Source organism: Chinchilla lanigera, unplaced genomic scaffold (assembly GCF_000276665.1).
Source record: "Chinchilla lanigera isolate Chin_1 unplaced genomic scaffold, ChiLan1.0 scaffold00084, whole genome shotgun sequence".
Lineage (NCBI taxonomy): Eukaryota > Metazoa > Chordata > Mammalia > Rodentia > Chinchillidae > Chinchilla > Chinchilla lanigera.
The window spans coordinates 9,591,328-9,614,327 of NW_004955485.1; the positions used below are offsets into that span (position 1 = coordinate 9,591,328).

Consider the following 23,000-nt stretch of genomic DNA (forward strand, 5'->3'; position numbering starts at 1 on the left):
GCTACACAGTGAGTACAAGGTCAGCCTGAATGAAATAGTGAGACCTTGTCTCAATTATTTAAAAAAAAAAAAAAAAGATTTAACAATTTTAGTTAAGCTTAGCAACTAAAGTTTCAGTTCCCTAATGCAGAAGCACCTGGGAGGGCTATGGGACCCAATAGGGCACACAGTAACACAACAGGATTCAGAGCATCTGGAACTCCTAACACAGCCTCCCAGGGAGTTTCCCCAGATGTCTTTAGCTGTCCTGCAGAAGGGCTTTCACCTGGAGCTGGACTTCTGGACCCTCCTGGGCCAACTCCCTGTGTTATAAGGCAGGGAGGGAAAGAGGAGAATCAAGTTTGGTTGAACAGAAGTGGTGTGGGGGCTTGTAGCCAAACAGCACTAGGTTTGAACCCTGACTAACTCTAATCACATACTCTGTGGAAGACGATGTCTTCACCTGTCAAGTAAGAACACCTACCTTGCAGGTGCCTGCAACTCAGGGTGGCTCTCTATAACCCAACGACCAGCACCAATCCTCAGATTTCAGAGTTTACCTCCACCTCTCCTTCCTTCAGGCACAGTAACCTGTAAGGGCCAACCAAGTAGCCTCGAACTCCCTGCTGCAGAATACCTGCATCTTGGAGGGCTGAGCCAGGAGTGCAGATAATGCACTGACAATGAAAATATCTGCTATTTCCAAGGGTCACTTGGCCAAGTTCATCCTCTATCCACCTTGTTCTCTTTGCTGTGCTTCTCTTTCCCAAAAGAGATAGAAGCATGGAGTTCACTGCAATCACATTTCCCAGCACTGGCTGTATTTGAAAAAGCTATACTTGAAAAGGTACCATGTCTGCACAGCCACTGCACCAGAGAACCCCAGAACGGGGTACTACATAAAAACCCCTCTCCAAAATACATACATAGGTGCACACATACATACACACAAATCTCAGTCCATCAGGGCACTGTAAACTGAGCTTCGGGGGTGAGAGTCATAGCTCAGATGTTGAAAGTATACCTTTGGCCAAAAAAAAAAAGTGGGTGGAAGTAAAACCAGAGACTTCCAACTTCCTCTTCCCTTCCAGAGGAAAGGAAGATGGAGGGACCGGAGGTGAGTAGATGCATGGTCACCAAAGGGCCCACTCCCACTGACTGGATGTGGATGATGGCCCTTTGTGCTGTGCAAAAGCCATCTGCCCAGCTCTAAGCTGCAGCCCTGAGATGGGTGCCCGTAAGTACTAACAGAAGAGAAAGTTCTACTTCCATGTTCTGCCAGCTGCCCTGTCAAGGTTTCATGTAATGCTATTGCGGGTTTTGGCAGAGGCGCTGGCTCTAAGAGGCAGGGCTACACCTTTGCCCTCACCCTGAGGTGGATGAAGTGTAGTGAGTTAGCTGCCTAAGCCCAACCCCATGTCATCTACTCGCCAGGAAGCTCAGCAGGAGTAGAGGATATGGCCCAGATGGGAGGGCACAGGGCCTGGAGGCTCTAGCCAGTCTGCCTCAAGCAGTAGGCTGAGCCTGACCAACATATGATGGCTAAAATCCAAGTTAAAAAGCTGTAGGCTGTCAGGCAGTACCTCCAGGGGTCACACTGCAGTGTCACACTGGACAAGGCAAACAGTGGGGAACCCTGGTAAGCAGGGAGGCTGGCCAGTGTGGATACACACATACCAGTGCACACACGCACAGTGGCTTGCACTCTGAGAGCCTAGGGAAGGAAGCCACAGCTAGGGGAACTCCCTTGATACCTAGCACACGGGCAAGGGCTGGCACTGAAAGAGAAAAGCTGTATGTTTCTCTAATTTGGAACATATGCACAATCCTTGGTTCATATGTTCCAAGGTTCCTCTCTATGTATGGCTTGAGCTTGTAGGTCCCAGATGGAACCCTATCTATTCCTCTCCCACTGGAAGGCCATCTAGGCTCTCCAAGGCAAGCCTCTACAATCTGCCTAGTAGAGTCCCAGTAGCCATCCCCACCTGGCCTGGAGCCTGGTTCTATGGAGACTGGCAGAGGGCACATTGACCTAACGGTCAGACACACTGTGGCCCTGCAGCCCAGACGTAGTGGGGGATCCTACAGCATCTCCTCTCTCTCAGGCTGAGGCACTGAGGTTGCAGGAGACAGGACAAACAGCCAGAGTCACACCCTGGCCCAGAAGGAGGGAACAAGGATCAGATACATACATGTGTGTGCATGCACACACAGCCCAAGGTTGACAAGACTAACACACAGATACGATGACAACCACAAGCTGGGACTCCACACACTGAATGCAGGACTTTGGGGGGCAGAGAGGAAAGGTGCTGGGGTCCAAGAGGCAAGGGTGAGAAGTCCCTCCGAACAGGAGTGGAGTGCGACTACTCTGCCTTGCCCCAAACACCTGGCTCCAGGGCCATGGCAAGAGTCCAGTCCATTAAGTGCAGCGTGCAATACTAGTGCTTGGAGTCTCCTGTCCTCATCAACGAAGCCGTGGGGACGGGACAGCAGTCACCTGGCAGGAGGCCTTGACCCCTCGCAGGCTAGTTGTATCGGCCCTTGATCATTGTGTTCAACAAAGGCCCCACCTGTAAAGAGACATGAGGAGCCAGTCAGAACTCCTGCTCCCTGTCCTGGAATTGGACCTGATGTCAGACACTCAGTGTCCAGCCAAGAACAAGGACAAAGCTTTCATTCAATCTTGTAACCTCTCTAATCAGTGTTCTTCCTGAAGGTCAACCCAGTATTCTGGAGCAGGAGGCTTCCTTGCAGGAGTGGTGGTGGTGGTTTTGTCCTGTACTACCTTCCCTCTCATAATACCCTCTATATGCAAGCAGCAACAAAAAGACAGATCGGTGGAGATCATAAGCTCTCACACCAAGTGCCTGCACGCTTCTGCAATGTCCCCGAGGAAGGTTAAGTGCTTTTACAGCCTTAACAAAATGCCACCTGCAACTGGGCCTGGTGCCATCTCCCAACCCCAAAGGCACCTGTGGCTGCTGAGGAGGAAGCAAGAGCATTTCAAATACAAATCTCCTCCATTCACCCAATGAACCTTTGGTGCACCTGCGTGGGAAGCAGGTCTCAACACTACCTACAGCAGCCCTGGCTGAGCTGAGAGAGAGAACACAAGGAGATGCTTTACTGAATGCTTCTTGTTCCAAAGGAATCCCCTTGGGGGTCCCCAGCTGGCACATAAGCCTCGTGGGGAACATTACTACTAGCATGGAACAGATTATAATTGATCCGCCAGTCAAGCCCAGCTCTCACCAGAAAATAAGGATTTTCCAAACACACTCATAACCTCTGTGGAGAGAGAGGACATCGACTGAGACAAAGGAGCTATGGAGGATGCCACACCAACTCTAACTTACTTCTTGTGGGTTCCCTAAGGCCTCTCCAAGCATCTTCTCAATATTTCTCATTATGGCCACTTTCTGATGAGCTTTGAGAGGATATTCAATTCTCTTAGGAGTGGGAGCCCCCTACAAAGGAAGCAGAAGGTCAGGAAACGTGTTCCACAGCAGGGTTCAGTGTCAGTCCACTGCTTCTAGTACCATTCTCCCTTCGTGGAAACGGATTCAATCCTTCCCCTCTTCATCTTCCCCCAGAGACCTTGGAATCCTTCTGGGGACGGCCAATGAGCCCAACCCAGCCAAAATCATTCATTACATTCACCTCACGCCAGCCCCAGTTTCATCAGACCAAAGGAAAACATGCTCACCTTATACCAGAAGTTCACAGTGATGGTAATGCCCCCATTCAGTAGTGACTCTATATGATGCCACCTGCAAGGAAACAGGCTCCCGGTTACTCTTCATAGGGAGGAATGGGAAACTAAGCAGAGTACAGCTAAGGGAAGTAATGAAGACAGTATCATTATGCTCATCCTGCAAAACACACTGGGCTGCAGGGAGCAGGATTCAGACACCAAAGGGCAAGGACAGCCACAAGTCTCTGGGATCTTGCTGGGCTCGAGGAGCTAACTGTCCTCCTCTCTTACAGACAGGGTTATCACTTCCCTCACAGTCAGTATGCTGACACCTGAATATTAACTTTACCATACACATTACCAATTTTGTCTCAAGACTGGGACACAAATTTATTTCCCAGGAAATGAAAAAGAGAGTTCCCAGAGGGCCCAAGCCCTAGCCTCTTCCTCACCAGTACATTGGGATGTAAAGAACGTCACCAGGGCCAACCACTGTTTCATAACCAACCACGTTTTGGAAATTGGGGAATCTCTCGTAGTCAGGATTGTCAAAATCCACCTAAGAGATTCAAGAAAAAGAAAAAAGGTCAATCACCAGACTGTTATCAAAACCACCACATGCGAGTTACCTCAATGTGTTTAATATAACCTAGAAATATCTTCAGGCAGGCCGAGGAAATTCCACGCACATTCCTTTCTCGGAGAACAAAGTAAGGCAGCCCAGGCCTGAGCGTGACATGATAAGAGTCCAAGGCTTCAGGGTGCCTGACATCTGAAGACTATTCAATGGCTCAGGACATGAGAAATCAGAACTCATCCATCTCCTAAATGTTCAGAAACTTTCCTCCCAAAATAAATTCTAAACAATAGATTCCTACAAGGAAGGAAAGGATGTCTCTTGGAATCAACCAAGTGCCTTACTTAAATCCAGGAAATACAAGTGACATACCTCTATTTAGTTTTCCCCATATCAAAAAGAAACAGCATACAGGACAACAAAAAGCAATGATTAAATCCAATGGAGACATATACTGTTTATAAGCTTGTAAGCCAACCCGAGTAACCTGAGTCCATCAGTATCACTGACAGTCTGCTCCTGAGAAGTAACTCTAAGGGCTGTTTACTGGGGACTACTTGAGGAGCCTGGACTATGTGAGCTACACTGGGAAATTATCTTGAGTTTGCCTATGAGGTAACCAACCTATAATCCAAACCTGGCCTAGCATCACAGGGAAGGGGAACAATGTCCCAGCCACTGCTCACGGACATTCCTAGAATGTGGAGTTCCACACGCTCCTTCAGCCACACAAGCTCACCTGGCTCTGTCTGTCACACGGGTGGTGAACAGGGTATGGGTAGAGGCACTCAAATTGATCCGGTGGGAACAAGATGCACCGCTTATGTCCTTTTATCTGAGCAAAGAAGTTCTGCTGTTCATCATAGTGAGCAGGCGTCACATTCCCTGTAGGAAGACATTTCTTTACTCAAAGCAGTGCCTCAGCAGCACAGGTTCAACAGTCCTGGGAAGGAGACTCAGCATGCCCTCCCAACTAAGGGTTTCAAGTCAAATTTCAGGCAAAATCACAGATACTACAATGACAACTCTTAGCAAATTAAGCATTAGCTTTCTCAAGACAGGGTCTTGCTATGTAGTTCAGGCTGGCCTTAAACTCACTGTGTAGCCTAGGACAGCCTAAAACTCAGTGATCCTCCTGCCTCAGCCTCCTGAGTGCTGGGATTACAGGCGTGCACCACCATGCCCAGTTTAAGTGTTACATTTTTATGGGCAGTAAGTATAGCAATCTTCACTGGAAAGGGTCTATGACCAGCTAGCAAAATACAACAGACTTTCCTAAATGATGGCTGTTGCCCTTACGGGAATCAAGAGCATACAAAATGGATGTAAGTCTGGCAGGGGAAGATACTGTGTACACTTGTACTCTTCTTGACTATGGGAAAAATTCAAGGGAAGCAAATCAGAAATGACTGAAATGACTACCACCAACAATGAACACATGATCTTCTCAAGGAGTGAACCAGTCATTTTAAGTTGGGTGAACATGTCCTTGCTTTGTGTAGCTCTCCTGGAGTCCAAGATTTTCCACCTCTGCTCCTGTTTTACCACACCTGTGGGATACAGCACTTCTCAAAGCAGCATGGGATTGGGGCTGTTGGCTCTCACTAAAGGGAAGCTTGCATCACAAAAGGAGTGTCATATGATTTAAAAAGCATAACACATCATTTATTTATTTGGTACCGGGAATCGAACTCAGGACCTTGCACTTGCCAGGCAGAGACTTGTGCCACTGAACTGTATCTCTGGCCCAACACATTATTTAAATGCTACCTTGAATTAGTTCTGCCCTGGGGTATGTTTCACCCCATTTCTTTGTGACTGAGACCACATCTATGTCCTCTGCACATTTCTGCACGGCATGGAGTTTAGAAAACCTTCTCCAGCCTGCCTAGGTATGCCAAGAAAGCCTCCTTCTTTAGTGCTGAGAGTACATGTGCATCTTCAAAAGAGAGCTGCTCTCTAATTTTACATGAAGGATCCACCTCCCGGCTACAGGAAAGGAAAGCAACAGAGAAAGTCAGACCCAAGGAAACCAGAACTGGCTCCTTCCTGGCAGGTCAACCAAGCACTGCCTTCAAAGGCCAGGTAAGTGTCAACTCCTAAGCTACACTGCTGGAAAACTTTATTAACACCAGCAGCGAAGGATCCAAACCTGAAGAAAGGATGATCGAAGAGACCTCAGAGCTCAGTAATGAATAACAATGAACAATCACTCTCCTTCCTTGTTCAACAGTCTGTTCACAATTTACCAAAGCATCAACTAGGAGCCTGCCATGAGCTAGTGCTGGAAATAAAATGAGACAATGACACTGCCCTATTAGCAGTTTTCCTTCTTCTGAATGGAATTTAAAAACTTTTCCTTCTTATTCAAAAGGAAACAAGCAAAACCCAGAAAACCACACTGATGTATTTGCTTGTGTGTACATAACATTTTCTAGCAAGAAAAACAAGCAATAATAGGCAGCCCCTCCAAGGAAGGGAACTGGGAGACTGGGCGATAAGACATGCGAGAGAGACTTACAGTCATATATCTATTTAGATCTTTTGAATTTTGAGCCCCATAAATATTCTAACCTATTTAAAAGACGGGGTTGAATCTGTAAGTTTTCCTTTTCCACTGGGATGTAAATCTGAATAGAGACAGATCCAACAGAGAGCAGGAGCATTTCAGAGGGGTCCCCAAAATTGCAATGTATGCCCTCATACAGCAGTTGAGAAAGGGAAGAGGGAAGTTTTTTAGAGTGCATGGAACTAGCTGAACTTACATTATCTCATTTCATCCTCAGAATTATCTGTGAGACACTATGTCTCTTCTGCAAATGAGGAAGCTGACAAAAAGACCAATGACTTACTCAGTCATGGAGCTGGAAATCAGGCTTGTATGACTCCAAGCCATGCTGCTTTCTGAAAGATTTCTTACCTTCCATGCCAATGAGCAGCAGGTTAGAGGTCAGCTGTCCCCAGCCGCGCTTTCCCTGTTGCTTATTAATCCAGTTCCAGTTAAAACCCAAGAAGTCCATGACAATTTTCCTGCCCACGGTGTCATTGAGAGTTTGCTGTAGATACAACCTACATTGCCCAAGAAGAAAATTCCATCAATGCATGCACACATAGCCCCTGGCATGAACTCCTCAGGTATGGAAACACAAACTCAAATCTGTATCAGCATCTCCCATAGAAAACAGCTATAGTCATGTAAATTCGTAACCAACATAAATTCTTATAGAACTGATTTTTTCTTTTTTGAGATAGGGTCACACTATGATGCCCAGGCTAGTGTTGAGCTTCTACCTCAGCCTTTCAAGTTGCTGGGATTACAGGAGCACACCACCACACCCATCTCAGAACTGAATTTTTTTTTTCCTCCATTTTTGAGACAGGTCTCACTTAAGTAATTCAGGCTAGCCTCCTGCCTCAGACTCCAGAGTGCTGGGATTACAGGTATGCACCACCACGTTCAGCTGAGAACTGAAGTCTTATCTCTCCTTCCCTGAACTCTATTCAACACTAAACTTTTAAAGAAGTGATTCTCATCCTTCTCGGTCACAGCATTAATCCACTAAGAATCCACAATTCTCCATAAAAACATACACACATACAGAATTTCCACACAACTTCATATCCATCAAAAGCCTAGAAAGACGAATTGGTCTTGCTCCAGACTCTCAAGGCCTGACACACCTCCTTTGGCCCTTGATGGCCGCTGTCATAGGCTGTAACCCTGTTCACCCAGCAAAAGCTGGTCTTTCCCCACAGGAGTTACTCTTCCATGCCTGCTACTTATTCTTCCATGCCAGCTTACTTATTTCACTTACTTCAGCCAATGAAATGCCCACAGAGTGAACTGTGTTTCCAACTGTCTTTTTTTACTTTTCGTGGTACTGGTGACCAAACCCATGCTGGGCAAGTACATTACCACTGAGCTACATCCCCAGCCATTTTAAGTTTTTATTTTGAGATAGGATCTCACTAAATTGCCCAGGCTGGCCTTGAATTTGCAGTCTGAAATTTCAGTCTCAAACTCCCCAAAGTAGTTGGGATCACAGGTGTATGCCACTGCACCTGGCTTCCAACTGTAATTTTAAGGAACAGTTCACAACATCTTTCCCTCTGTCACAACAAATACAAAGCTGCAGATAGTAGCTACTAGAGCAAAGAGTGGATCCCAAAATGAAAAAGATGACATGACCAATGATGAACTTATAGTGAGAGTGAGAAATAAAGTTTTGGGGTTTTTTTTGGCCAATGAGTACTGGCTTGAAGCCTCGTTCATCTCAATTCATATAGCAAACTACCTATAGCAGCCTTTGACAGCCAAAGGACACCTCACTAGGTGCATGCCCCAGGATCCTAACATACCCGAGGAAGGTCACAAATTAATTGAGTGATATGAAAACCCAGACACACTTGATCAAGCCCCACAAGAGACATTAGTATGTTTTGTTTTTTGTCTTTTTGAGACAGGGTCTCACTATGCATGCAGTTCACGCTGGCCTTGAGCTCACTTTGTAGCCCAGGCTAGTCTTGAACTTGCAACAATCCTCCTGCCTCAGCCTCCCAAGTGCTGAGATTACAGGTGTTCACCACCACGCCTGGCAAGAGACATTAGTAGGGGGCAAACTTGAACAAGAGACCAAAACAGCCGTCTTAGTCCTAAGAACCTTACTGCAACAGGCTCAATGGCATTTCACTGCCTAAAATGGTAACAGTTAAGGTAATATTACTAGAAATCTTGGTTAAACTGGAAATACTAGCTACAGGGAACCCTCAAGACTTGAATGGGAACGGCTGGACTCTCCTCAAAGATTAATAATAATATATGTATGTAGACACAAATATTTCACAAGTGGGGCTGGGGATTTAGCTCAGCAGCACAGCGCCTGCTTGGCAAGCGCAAGGTCGTGAGTTTGATTCCCGGTACCGGAAAAAAAAAAATTTTGCAAGCAACTTTGAATCAGGGCACTCCCCAAGCGTGAATATAAAGTACTCAGTGAAAGAAATTCCCCACAAGCAACATTACAGTTCGGGACTTAATACTGTCTGGGGCCTACACAAGGGCTTCCCTCATGAACAGAGATGAAAGCAGAAAGGAACCCCTCAAGTGCATCTTGTGTTTGCTATCCCTGGTACATCGTAGAACACTAACAGCCCCACCTTCAACCTCATCTGATCTTCCCTAGGCTACAAGATCCCAATATCCTTTAACCCAAATCACAACTATACAACTTCTTGATTTAAACTGCCCCCAGTCACCCTAACACTCCAGAACAAACGCTACAAACTGGCAATCTCAGAGCTAAAGCCAGTGACAAGACATTTACTGTTTGGTTTCCCAGCTCTTTTTAAAAAAATATCTGAGCTGGACAAGGTGACACACATCTGCAATCTCAGCACTTGGGATGCTGAGGCAGGAGGATTGTCAAAAGTTCAAGGGCAGCCTGAACTACATAGTAAGACCCTGTCTCAACACCTCCAATGTGAAATACACAGTTGCCCATACATAAAAGTCAAAAGATTTTCAGTATTTCCTCATCTTGAACTTCTTTTTCCAAAAATGTCTAGTAACCCTTGACTGTTACCTAACATGCAACTATGCAAACTTAACCCCTTAGAGAAGCGCAGACAATTCATTCCGCAGGAATTCAGAGATGCGAGATACCAATCCTGCTCACCCAACTCAGCTCATACCTTAAAAATGGGTGCCCTAAATCCAATGAAAAACCAAGATCTGGGCACTTACCTGTCTTCTCCTCCTCGCTGCTGTATATCCTGCAGCTTCTCGACAAACTCATGAAATTTCATTTCCTCCCTGTTGGATCTCGGCTTAAAGTTCTGGAAATTAGCCATTTTCTTTTCATCGTAGTACAAGAACTTGTGAGTGCTGGCACTGTACACAGAGAAGTCTCCGTTGCCAATATTCTCTTGTAGGTATTCAAGGTCCCATTTCAGGGCAGGATACACAAGATTTGTGTCGGTGAGCACCACAGGCTCCTAGGCGAAAATACCGGGTGAAAAAAAGGCAAAGAAAATAACCCCAAGGAGCGAGATTCTCCTCTCATGGCTCCAGCTATTTCCCAACTTCAAAACAACCTCCCGTCCAGCAGCACGCGGGCCTCGGGTCCCGGCTCCTCGCCTCCGCGTCCCCGCCCTCGAGCCCCGGCCCGGCCCTCCCCCTGCGCCTCCGACCGCCCCCCGACCCAGCGCCGGCCCCGCCCGGCCCCGCCCCCACCTCGTTCTCGATGAGCTCCTCCGCCCGGGGGTCGCTCTGGCTCAGACGCGGGATAGGGCGCGTCTGGAAGCTATAACTGCGCAGCTGGGACTCATCCCAGGCGGGGCCCGGCGCTTCAGCCTCTTCCCGAGGCTCTCCAGCGTCAGAGGCCGCGGCCGCCGCCGCCGTCGCCGCCATCTCCGCCTCTAGGGACAATCCCTCCGGAAGCGGAAGCCCCGCCCATTCCGAGCGAAAGCGCAACGGAAACCATAGAGATGAGCCGACAGAGAGAGCTGGGCGGACGCATTAAAATGTGGGACCGAGGTTTGGGGCGCCTCCTACTGGTAGCCAACAGCCTACGTCCTAGGCTCCCTCCGCTTCTGGAGGGCAGGGGCTAGACCTCAGTCCCTCCGGGTAAACCAGTGCACCCTTATTGCTCCGTGTGCCCAGGCCTAGCCAAGGGGCAACGAAGGAGGCAAGTCTACTTAGGCGTTATACTTTACACGCACGCAAGGGGAGAGAAGCAAACTAAACCCACCTAAGAAAGTCAAAAGGAAGAGCAGTTATCACGCTGATAGATGTTAGACAAAGGGAGCTTTGAAGGCCAAGGCGAAAGATAAAAGGCAAGTTAAACTCTTTTAAACAAGGGAAGAGCTGGGCGTGATGGTGCACCTGTCCTCTTAGCTACTCAGCAGGCTGTAACAGGAGGTTAAATAAAAAGTAAAATCAAGGGAGGTGTTTTTTGTTTTGTTTTATTTCATTTTGTTTCGAGCATCGTTTGATTTTTCTGTCTGGCATCATCTCCCCTGCTTGTATATGTTCTTATCATGAGACTAGTATGGGCATTCTACATTTTCAAACAGTCTGTCTTGGTTATAAAAGCTGTGTGGTGGCACATGCCCGTGATCCCAGCACTCAGGAGGCTGAAGCAGGATTATTGTTGGGAGTTCCAGACCAGCCTGGGCTACAAAGTGAGCTCGAGGCCAGCCTGAACTGCATAGTGAAACCCTGTCTCAAAAAGACAAAAAAGAAAAGAAAAAGAAAATGTAATGGAGGTCTCAAGTCAGTTAACTGAGTTAATAAGAGTGGGCCTTACTGCTCTAAGCCCTTTAACTCTGGGTCCAGAGATCTGATACATAACTTTGGGAGATTTGAAGCCAGGGCACAGGGCACATTCTGTCGTGTTCCCCTTGAAGGAGCAAAGTGCAATGTGGCAGGGAATGACAGGTGCTCTTAGAGCTGATAGACTCGGGTAACAGCCACCAAGTATGTGGGAAGTTTAGTTCTCCAAATGCAAGTAACTGAATTCTGACAATGACCTCTGAGCTTAGAAAGGCTCAGCGCCTCAGATGACCCACACAGCACCTTGACTTTGGCCTAGTGGTGTAACTGCGTGGCCTGGGCCACGTCTCACTAAGTCAAAGAATGAAGTTGAGGACAAAAGAGGTAGACAGGAGGTTTATTAAGAAGAGAGGAATGCCTCCCAACAGTTGGGAGGGAGTTCAAAAGTAAGTTCCTTTTCTCATTGCTGGGACAGAATACCTGACACCCAGAAGTGCAAGGAGGAAAAGTTTACTCAGCTCACAGTTTGTAGAGGCTTCAGTTCATAGTCGGGTGGTTCCAGGCAGGCTGGCGTGGCAGAGGGGTATTGCAAAGGAGAAATAGTCCAGAGCAAAGCAGGCAGGAGGCAGCAAAGCAGCAGCAGCAGCAGCAGCAAGCCTGTCTTCTCTCTCTCCCTTTACATTCCATCCAGACTGTAAACCTAGTGACTGGTGCCACCCACACCCAGGGTGGGGCTTCCATTATCCGAACCCTTAATCCACACTCACACACCCTAACTGTGCCACCTTCAAAACTCCCCACTTATGACCACATGAGGTTTTAGGGGACAGCTAGATATAAGCCGTAGCAGTTGCCATGGGGACTTTTCATCTAGGAGTTTTTAACACCCAAAAGTGACCAGGGCTGAGATTCAGAGTCAAACTAAGGTCAAGGTATAGGACTAAAACAAGCTTATTTAAATAGAAATGGGCCTCTGACGAGTTAGGGCATGTAGCAAGTGTTTGTCTGTATTTGCCTTTTGGCCTGTACCCTACCTAAGTGGTTTATGGAAGAACAAAATGAGAAGGAAAAATCATTTTCCAGATAGGTAGGAGCACAAGTTGTCATCTATCACCTTGCCTGTTACATTCCTGGACTTAATTGTCCACCTAGTTCTTATTAATTCTTGACCTCAAACTCTTGCTTATCTGACCAAGGCCTGGTCATCCTGACTCTATTTTAGACCCAGTATCTCTCTAGCTACCTGTTATCTACCTAACTTGCCTGTTTATAATAGTGGTACCCTGGCCAGGGATGGTGGTGCACCCCTGTAATCCCAGCACTTGGGAGGCTGAAACAGGAGGATCAAAGAGTTCAAGCTCAGCCTGGGCTACATAGTGAGACCCTGTTTTCAGAAACAAAACAAAAACCAAAAAACAAAAAAAGAAAGAAATAAATAAAAAAAAAAGAAGGAAAGAAAGAGAGAAAGAGAAAAAAAAGAGAAAGAAAGAAAGAAAGAAAGAAAGAAAGAAAGAAAGAAAGAAAGAAAGAAAAAGAAAAGAAAAAAGAAAAGAAAAGAAGAGAAGAGAAGAGAAAAGAAAAGGAAGGAAGAAGGCCAGGGATGTAGCTCAGCAGCACAATGCCTGCCTGGTAAGCACAAGGTCCTGAGTTTGATTCCTGGTTCCAAAAACAAAGAAAAGAAATGATAATTGGTGTTGTTTCTGCTGCTAAATGTACGGTTTGTTTTAAGCACACTGAATTTTTTAAATTTGTTATACAGCAATAGAAACCAATACACAAGTTTAACTATGTAATTATGCTAAATAGTAATTATGATACACTTAACTGATAACAGAATTATCTCTGTGAAAGGGATGACAATTAAGGCCTCTTTTATCTGCAATGTTTGGATTTATATAAATTTATAATCTTGGGAATTAAAAATAAATTAGACGTAGAAGACTCAAATTACTAAAATAAGGAATTCACTAGGTGTAGTGGTATATACCTATAATCCCAAGCACTTAGGGGTTCCGAGGCAGGATCACTGCGAGTTCCAGACCAGCCTGGGCTACAAAGTGAATTCAAGGCCAGCCTGAACTGCATAACAAAATCCTGTCTCAAAAAGACAAAACAAAACAAAACTAAAAAACAGAATTCAGGAAGGGGCAATATCACCAGTGTTACAAAAATAAAAAGGCAATATATAAGAGAATACTGTAGACAGTTGTATGGCAATAGATTAGAGAACCTAGATGAAATGGAAAACTTTCTGGAAAGGAACAAGCTATCATAACAGATTCAAGAAGAAACAGAGAAATCTGGATAGACCTATAATAAGACACCATTAAAAATCAAAAAACATCCAAGTCAGAGGATAGAACAAGGTACATATAAATGTAAACAAAGTCTCAGAGGACATTAGAGAATTTTCAGGTCCCTCCTTGTATGTTCAAATTAGGGTACATTCATTTTACTCTTCCTAATAAAATTGCTTTTTTTGGGGAGCGGGGGTTTGAGACAGAGTCTCACTATGTAATTCAGGCTGCCCTTGAACTCATTTTGTAGGCTGGCCTTGAACTTGTAGTAATTGTCCTGCCTCAGCCTTCTCAGTGCTGGGATTACAGGTTCTTAGAAAAAACAGAAAGTGCTAGCACTAGTTACTAAGACAATGAAATGTAAATGACAATGAGGTTTCAGTAGGACCCCCAAAGCATGTTGGCAACCAATGCAATAGTGTTGGAAGGTGTGGTCTACTGGGGACTTTTGGCCATGGGAGCCCCACCCTCATAAGTGACCTGATGCCCATTGTAAAGGGGTTTGAAGCTGTTTGACCTTTCGCTTTCCCTTGCTTGCGCTTTCTCTCCCTTCCTATGCCTTTAGTCATGGAATTGCGCAGCAAGAAAGATTTTATCAGACAGGGCCCTTGAGGGGTTAAGCCTTGGATTTCCCAGTCTCTAGAACTGTAAGAACTTCTCATTATAAATTACCCAGTCTCAAGATGGACTAAGACAGATACCATTCATGCCCACTATGATGACTGTAACAAAAAAGACAATAATGTGTTGGTGAGGATGTGGAGAAATTAGAACACTCATACCCTGCTAGCAGGAATGTAAATAGTGTAGATCCTTTGGAAAACAATCTGGGAATTTTTCAGGAGGTTGAAAATAGAGTTACTAAATGCCCCAGCAACTCTTTTAGGTATATATACAAAAGAACTGAAAGCATAGATCCACACAGAAATTTTTTTTTTTTGTCTTTTTGAGATAGGGTCTTGCTACGCAGTTCACACTGGTCTTGAGCTCACTTTTTAGCCCAGGCTGGTTTAGAACTCACAGTGATCCGATCCTCCTGCCTCAGCCTCCCGAGTGTAGGATTACGGGCGTGTGCCACCAAGCCTGGCTTGTCACACAGAAAAGTTGCATAAAAATGTCTATAGAAGCATTATTCAAACTGAAAACAACCCAAATGTCTACCGATAAACGTATAAATGAAATATTATATATCCATATACTAGAATATCATTGAGCCCTAATAAGGAATGAAGTAGTGATATGTAGTAAAACACGATCAAATTTTGAAGACATTAAGCTCAGTGAAAGGAAACAGACACAAAAAGTCACATAATGCATACATAAAATAACCGGAGTAGGCAAATCTAGATTGGTGGTTGCCAGTAGGTGAGAGGACAGGAAACATGCCAGTTGGTATGAGATTTATTTTAGGGGGTAATGAAAATGTTTTAGAATTACATAGTGGAGAAGGTTGCAGAACTGTGGAATGTAAGCATACTAAAAATCACTTTATTGTAAAGTTACAAAGGGGAACTTGTATGATATGTAAGTGATATCCCAATACAAATAAACAAATAAATAAACAAGACCAACTGTTTCTTGATCCAGAATGAGATCCAATTTACTACTGGTGGACTGTAGATGTTGCCCAGTTATTCTGACTTTATCCAACTAGTGATGTTCATTTACAAGAGGTAAAATTGCTGTTGTCATTCTTTACAAAAATTTTACACTGAGTAGTACATATTTTTTATACCACTCTGAAATATAGTTGAGAATGTCCACAACAATGGTTTTTGCACCGGGTGTGATGGTGCTCGGTTGCAATCTCAGCACTTGGGAGGCTGAGGCAGGAGGATTGCCATGAGTTCGAGGCCAGCCTGCTGGACTACTTGGTGAGTTTAAGGACACCCTGTCTCAAAAGAAAAGATTTTGCTTCAAAACAGTGAGTGATAACCCTAAAATTTCTGGAGTTAGTGCAAGTTATGTGCATCTCACTTGCATTATAACAGGCAAGTTAACATATAATTTGCATTATAACGTGTGAAAACATTCATATGCAAACATAATGTCTCCCATTCTTCAATGAAATTACAGCTTGTCAGTTGTGGGCTGGTTTGCAATCTCTTCACGCAAGTCCTGGTGAATCCGAGGTTTTGGGCTTTTTTCCGCAGAGCTGCCTCTGATTGATAGGATTCGTTTTACAGTTGTTTGAGCAAAGGAGACTGGGACTGACGCGGCAACTCAGCTGATTTGTGAGCTGCGCGGGAGCATCTAGTGGAAAGAGACGGACCAGTTTGGAGAACGGGAAACAAACAAGCAACAGCAACCCTAAGGGCTGGGTTTGAAGAACGAGCGCGTTTCAGGATGGAAGAACTGCCAGTAAAGGAGAGCCAGAGGGCAGCAGCCAGTGGAGAAAGAAACGCAAGTTTTACTAGTGCGTGCTTGGGCCGGAGGCTCATCTGTCTACCTCAGATGCTCATTCCCTAACACAACAACCTGAAATACCAAAGCGGCTATCCGGGTTTTCTCTCCTTCCCGCTGTTTCTCCTGGCTCCTGGTCTCCATTCACCTGTCCACTCCGCCAGATTGAGTCTCCGCTCCCACTACGACTTCTGAGTAGGTTTGGCCCAGCTCAGCTGCCGTCCTCGTCCTTGCGCACGCGCAGAGTGAACTGGGAAACAAGGTGAAGATGGCGGGCGCCCGGGCGGCGGCTCTGGGCGTCCGGTGGCTGCGAGGCGCAGCTCGGCAGGCGGTGCCGTTGGGGGCACGCACAGGTCTGCGGGAATGGGCGAGGCCTCACCGTGGGAAGCGGGTGGCTGAAGTCTGATGTGTGTGTGGGTGGGGGGCTAGTGGATCCAGCAGCGGCTGTAATCCGGCAGAGGGAGGGAGGATGGAAGGTCGCGCCGGTCGGGCAAAGTCCCGGGACGCTGCAGCCCCGGAAGCGTTCAGCCTTCCAGGCACCCGGGGAACGGGCACTGTCTGACCTGCCCTCTTCTGCGCTCCAGCCTCCCACATGACCAAGGACATGCTGCCGGGCCCCTATCCTAGGACCCCAGAGGAACGGGCGGCCGCCGCCAGGAAGTATAATCTGCGTGTGGAAGACTACGAGCCGTACCCGGACGAAGGCATGGGGTGAGGGAGGGGGTGTGATGAGCGATGATGGGGGTGGCTGCACTCGGACCCTTTCCCCCGAATCTTGGTGTGGGTGCTGTCTTTGGGGGAGGGAGGTGGAGTAGGTGGGTGAGCAGCTGCAGCCGAGAGGACTTCAATTTTCTCCTTGGCTCAGGCTGTTTTTCTCAAATGAGGAAGCCGACGTTTTAATGGCTCCCTCGAGGACTCCCAGATAGCAGGAACCTTTCTTGGCTCTGTCCAGAGCGCCGCGTTTCATTTAGATGGAGCATCTGCTGGGCTCAGGTGCCGTCATCCAAACACGTGACCAGGCTGGAGCTGGCTCTTGTCGTGAGAGTCTTATTTGTCGATGGAGTGTTCTGAATGTCTCTTTAACCCCACAGCTTTCTGTTAGGGCTATGGAAATCGAAGCAGCTGCTCAGGTAGATAACGACTAATTCCATTCTCCATTGATGTTACCCTCTTCATATCTCCAGAACACGCTGATGGTTTTTTTTTGTTTTGTTTTGTTTTTTTGGTATTTCTCCGGTACCGGGAATCGAACTCATGACCTTGTACTTGCCAGGCAGGCACTGTGCCGCTGAGCTAAATCCCCAGCCCCTTGATGGTTTCTTATTACCATCATTTCCTGTCCTAGCATCATTCTTTCAGTCTTGTTTTCAGCATTTCCTATTCTTGTTGTTGCCCCCCCCTCCTCTTTCCTTGATCTTTTTGAAACAAGGCTCTTTCTGCAGTTGAGGCTACCCTTGAACTTACTGTGTAGACCAGTCTGGTCTCAAACTCCCAACGATCCTCCTGCCTCAGCCTCCCGAGTGCTGGGATTACAGGTGTGCACCACCATGTCCAGCTGCACCCTATTCTTGTTTCTATCATTTTCTGTGACACATGTCTAGTTATCATCATTTCCCTTTTTTTTTTAAACTATTGTGGGCAGGAGCAATCTTGATAACACCCAACTAGGCAAGAAGTCCCAAGAGATGTTTGAGGCATAGAGATGTCTGCCAATTCCTGGTTGAGAAACACAGTTGTGATGTAAATGCTTTTCTAATTCCTACCCTTTCTGCTTTTTTTTTAGGTTAGCTAGGTGACTTTGGATTCAGACCTTAAGTTTTTGTTTCATTTTCTATCTGATGAAGGAACAGAATAATTGATTGCTAGATTCCCTTTTAGCAGTAGCATCATAGGATTATGTGCTTTTTTTAAATAGGGAAGAGAAAGTTATCATTTTTTATAATTTTATTATTTTTTTAAGACAGTCTCACAATGTAGCTTATGCTGGCTTTGAACTCACAGTCTTTCTGCCTCAACTTCCCAAGTGCTGGGATTACAGATGTACTCCACCACCATCCGTAGGAAACCTTATATATTGTAATGTTTTAGAGTTTGACGTGACCTTGTCATTACAGTTAGGTTAGTTCTGTGGTTAGTGACTAGAATTTGAGGTCTTAGGAGTCAGTTCCTCTGTTCTTAGGTGGGGTGGTTATAGCTATTTCTTGATTTCTCATCTCTGAGATGAGACTCTGCATTGTCTGACATTGCTCACAGCATTCCAGAAATTCTTGCTATTTTTCAGGTATGGCGACTACCCGAAGCTTCCTGACCGCTCACAACATGAGAGGGATCCGTGGTATGAATGGGACCACCCAGACCTGAGGTTGAACTGGGGTGAACCGGTGAGAAAACCGTAACTCATTTAACCTTCTCTCTTTACTACTTGCTATGTATTTCTGGGATCTTCTCTTTAGCGGAAATGGCACTGCTAAGTCCCAGTAACACTCATCTTTTCTGCTCAAAGATGCAAGGGCTGAGGATATAGCTCAGTGGCACAGTGCCTGCCTGGCAAGTGTGAGGTCCTGAGTTAGATTCCTGGTACAAAAAAAAAAACAAGGTCTAGTAACCTAAGACTTGAAATTCCATATTTGGCTGTGGACTGGGACTTCTGGAAATAATTAAAGCTCCATGTTGTTGAAATTATATACTTTATGATAGCACTGTTTCTAGTGAGCAGAGCCTAGACAGAGGCCAGCATCCAGCCATGTGTCTCAGACCATCACTCTTAGGCAGCAGAACATTGCCTAGCCTTGTATCAGGCTCTGGTCACACTGGACTGCCTGCATGGCTTTTGTAGGAAGAGCATTTTGTGACATTTACCTGCCTTTCTGTTTCAGATTCACTGGCACCTAGACATGTTTATCCGGAACCGTGTGGACACATCTCCCACACCTGTGTCTTGGCACATCATGCGTAACCATCTCTTCGGCTTCGTGGCCTTCATGATTTTCATGTTCTGGGTAGGGGAGATATATCCCAGCTACCAGCCTGTGGTGAGTACCTGAGAAGTGCTACCTTAGGCACATTTGTTTACCCGCTTTCCTGGGGGAGTTAAATCTCTGGCATAGGGCACCAGTCAGTATCAAACCTAGCTTCCAGGAATTGTAGAAAATAGGCAAAGAGAAGGGCTTTACCCATTGGCTTGATATAAATACCAGAGTACTCCACCCCTACTTGGACCAGTCTAAGTGAGAAGGCACATTTTAGGATGAGCTGAGGAATGAGGATGTGGAAGCCAGCTACCTGTTAGAGTTACCATTTGAGGGTTATACTTAGCTGTTATATTTCAGGGAGTGACTTTTTAAGGTAGTGTCAAGGAATCTAGAGCTGAAGTCTTATCCTGTTGGACATGTGAAGGGCACTTTCTGTGGGATATACTGGAGGCAAGTTAAGCATGTGTTGTAAGCTTAGTTATATTTTGGACAATGTAAAAGACATAGAAAATACACTCCAAGCTGGGCGTGGTGGTGCATGCTTGTAATCCCAGCACGAGAGGCTGAGGCAGGAGGATCGTTTCGAATTCAAGACCAGCCTGGGCTATAAAGTGAGCTCAAGGCCAGCCTGAACTACATAGCAAGACCCTGTCTCAAAAAGACCAAAGAAAAAGAAAGAAAATATACTCCATAATGTTAAAGAAACTTAAGAAAATTTAGATAAATGACATGCACAACATGTGAACAGCTATGTGGGAGTTAGGTTTGAGCACATATATGTATGGTGTGTATTAATATATTTATGGTGTATGTGTTTGTATAGAGAACGTATATGCAGAGTGGAATGAGCTGTTGTCAGAAAGAGCTAACGCTAGATGCTAAAAATAGGATTTGGCTGGTGAAGCTGGGTAAAACATTTAGGGTAAGGGAAGAAATGGGAAAAGGAGAGTGATTTAGCAAAAGTGGAATAGGTATATTAAATAGTTCCTAGATAACCAGCTGCATCGTTTCCCTAGAGAGCTGCTAAAAATTCAGATTCCTAGGCTCTACTTTCTAGAGATCCTAATTCAGTAGCTCCATGGTAGAATTTTAGGATCAGTATTTTCAACAGTCCCCCAGGTAATTCGGATGTGCATCTAAACTTGGAAGTCACTGTGTAAAAAAAAATATTGCAAGGTGAGTTGATCCAGTTAGGTGAGGCAGTTACTATTGTAAGCTGAGGAATTTGAATGTGCAAGTACAGTGATGTTTCAATGTAATACACATTTTTGCAGCCACTGCTATGTACCGCTGACTGTGCTAGGGATCAGTGGTGCTGTGATGACTTTGTCTGCCTTCAGGAGCACAGAGCCATTTTTGGTTTTTGAACAGAAGAATAACACGGTGGGGGCTGGGGATTTAGCTCAGCGGCAAAGCGCCTGCCTGGCAAGTGCAAGGTCGTGAGTTCGGTTCCCGGTACCGGAGAAAAACCAAAAAAAAAAAAAAAAGAAGAATAACACACGGGGAAGGTTAGATTCTTAGGAAGTGAATCTAGGAATAGTCTCCAGGACAGACTGGAAAGGCAGAGAGGCTGCCGTGTTTGCAGTTGGCTGCCCAGCGTCACCTCTGCAGAGATAATCAGTGTCCCAGAGGTGGCTGGTACGTCTGTGTGCACTGACACGAGTCTTCTTGCCAAGCCGTAGGGGCTCCTCTCTGAAGAGTGCACGTTGGGCCGGGGTGAGCACTAACTTCACTTGAGGAGTGCAGGACACAGTGTGGCTTTTCCATTTTTCAGTTCTATAAGCATATCACCCTTTTCTCCTCCTCTTGAGCTGTGTTCTTTGACAGCTGTTTGTTGGTAAAGCCAGCAGCCCCTGAAGCACGTCCCAGCCCTGTCTCCTCTGTGCTTCCCCCCACTGCTGCTCCTGCACGCCTCATTTGCTAGGCCACTTTAGTGGTGGAACCATTAGAGGCTGAGTGACTTAAAGGAGATTGAGTCTGTCTCGACCCCGAGAGAGAACGGAATGGATGGATGCATCGTCTCATTTAGAAAGCTTTGACTCTGATTCTCTTTCTCCCCGCCACCCCTGCATGCCCTGCTCTCCCTCACAGTGCAGGCACCACTTCTGCTACAATTTAGGCTTTTTCTCTGCCTTGGGCTGAGTGGGGAAGAAAAGTGCTGCTCCTGCTGTTCCAGCCCAGTCGGGGCTGACCAGGGCTATTGCGTGCCCATTTCCCATGCATGATTGTTAACTCAGAGTAGGGTGTAGGGGCGGGAGATTTAGCTCAGCGGCACAGCGCCTGCCTGGCAAGTGTGAGGTCATGACTTCGGTTCCTGATACCAGAAAAAAGAAAAAAAAAACAGAGTAGGGTGTAGCCAGGCTTTGGATGGCAGTGTGTTCTTTGTTGTTCTTGCTGACCTGCGTTTTCTTCCTTAGGGGCCGAAGCAGTACCCTTATAATAATCTGTACCTGGAACGAGGCGGTGATCCCACCAAAGAACCTGAGCCTGTGGTTCACTATGAGATCTGAGGTGTTTTGGACTCTTGAGCCCTCTAACAAGGACTCCTCATTTCTAGAGACTTAACCTTCATGAAACGCCTAATAAAACTTAGTGCTCTGGTATCTGTGCTTTATTCTCACAGGCATAGCACTGCTGTGAGAAGCCTCCCTCCCTCCCCATCTACTCTCCTCTGCTTCTGCCTGTTCTGTCAGTGTTAGTAGAAGGACAGGGTGTTAAGCACAAGAAGCTGTTAACTTCCCTGGGACTGGGAGGTGACGCAGTTCCAGTTGTGTAGCAGGTGCTAAACATCACTCCTTTCCTATCTGCAGGATCAAAGGAGACAGTCTTCCTAACTTCTCGGGTTGGAACGAGATTTCCTATTAAAGAAAAAAACACTGTCAGGTGTGGTGGCACATGCCTGTAATCCCAGGACTTGGAGGGCTGAGGCAGGAGACCTGCTGAGTTCAAGGTGAACAGTGAGACCCTATCTGAAAAAGCTGAAACCAAAACAAAAAAACCCACTTTTTTTGAGTGGAGGTATTTTTGAGACAATGTTTCACTATGTAGTTCAGGGTGGCATCAAACTCACTTTATAGCCCGGGCTGGCTAGCTTCGAACTCCAACCAATCCTGCCTCAGCCTCCTGAGTGCTGGGATTATAGGTATGTGCCACCACACCCAGGGAAACCACTTTTTTTTTTTTCCCTTGAACTCACTACAAGGCCCAGGCTGGCCTTGAACTCACAGTGACCCTCCTGAGCACTGGGATTACAGGTGTGCGCCACCACACCTGGCAATGATCATTTATTTAGCAAATGTGTCTCTAAATATATATATGAGACATTGCTATGCCCTGGGGCTATAAAATTGAACAAGACAGAATTGTCAAGTAGTTGCTTAGAAGAGCCGTCCACCAGTTATGTGAAAAGAATGAGATGTGTGACATGAGAAGGCTGCACTTGTTTAATCGTGTCTTCCTTGAACTGGTCCTGTGTCTCTGTTTCAAATTTCTTCTTCAGTACTCCATCACTGGCAGTTGCGCCTCGCCCCTAATTCTGCAAACTGCCTCAGGTTCAGTTTTTAACCCTGCTTTTTCTCAGGTCTCACCCACCTGTGTTAAATTCAAGACATACTTGTCAAGAGCTTATTAGGTAATAAGGGTGGTATGAGCATGGACAGTGCCATTGTGTCCTGTGCCTGACCTTGAACTCCCACATCCATGTGGAAAGGCACTCCAGAGTTGTGTCAGAATGAGATGGGCCCTTTAGATAACCAAGGCTTCAGCTTTGGAGTCAATCTCCAAATTTTGGTAGGGCCAAAATAAA

The 23,000-nt window shown here is 46.1% G+C and overlaps 2 protein-coding genes across 2 annotated transcripts; one reads left to right on the top strand and one right to left on the bottom strand.

Moving 5' to 3' along the window:
* Positions 1–778: 778 nt before the first annotated feature.
* Hif1an (hypoxia inducible factor 1, alpha subunit inhibitor) lies at positions 779–10,692 on the bottom strand. The gene is made up of 8 exons (XM_005403904.2): positions 10,483–10,692; positions 9,994–10,244; positions 7,174–7,322; positions 4,993–5,138; positions 4,129–4,235; positions 3,689–3,752; positions 3,339–3,449; positions 779–2,552 (listed from the first exon to the last, which is right to left on the bottom strand). Exons 1-8 carry the CDS (start codon positions 10,657–10,659, stop codon positions 2,508–2,510), a joined length of 1,050 nt encoding a protein of 349 aa, XP_005403961.1. The 5' UTR covers positions 10,660–10,692; the 3' UTR covers positions 779–2,507.
* Positions 10,693–16,453: 5,761 nt separating this feature from the next.
* Positions 16,454–21,796, top strand: Ndufb8 (NADH dehydrogenase (ubiquinone) 1 beta subcomplex, 8, 19kDa). Its single transcript, XM_005403905.2, has 5 exons — positions 16,454–16,576; positions 16,808–16,934; positions 18,505–18,604; positions 19,100–19,255; positions 21,613–21,796. The coding sequence occupies exons 1-5, from the start codon at positions 16,492–16,494 to the stop codon at positions 21,703–21,705; spliced, it is 561 nt and encodes a 186-aa protein (XP_005403962.1). The 5' UTR covers positions 16,454–16,491; the 3' UTR covers positions 21,706–21,796.
* Positions 21,797–23,000: the final 1,204 nt, after the last annotated feature.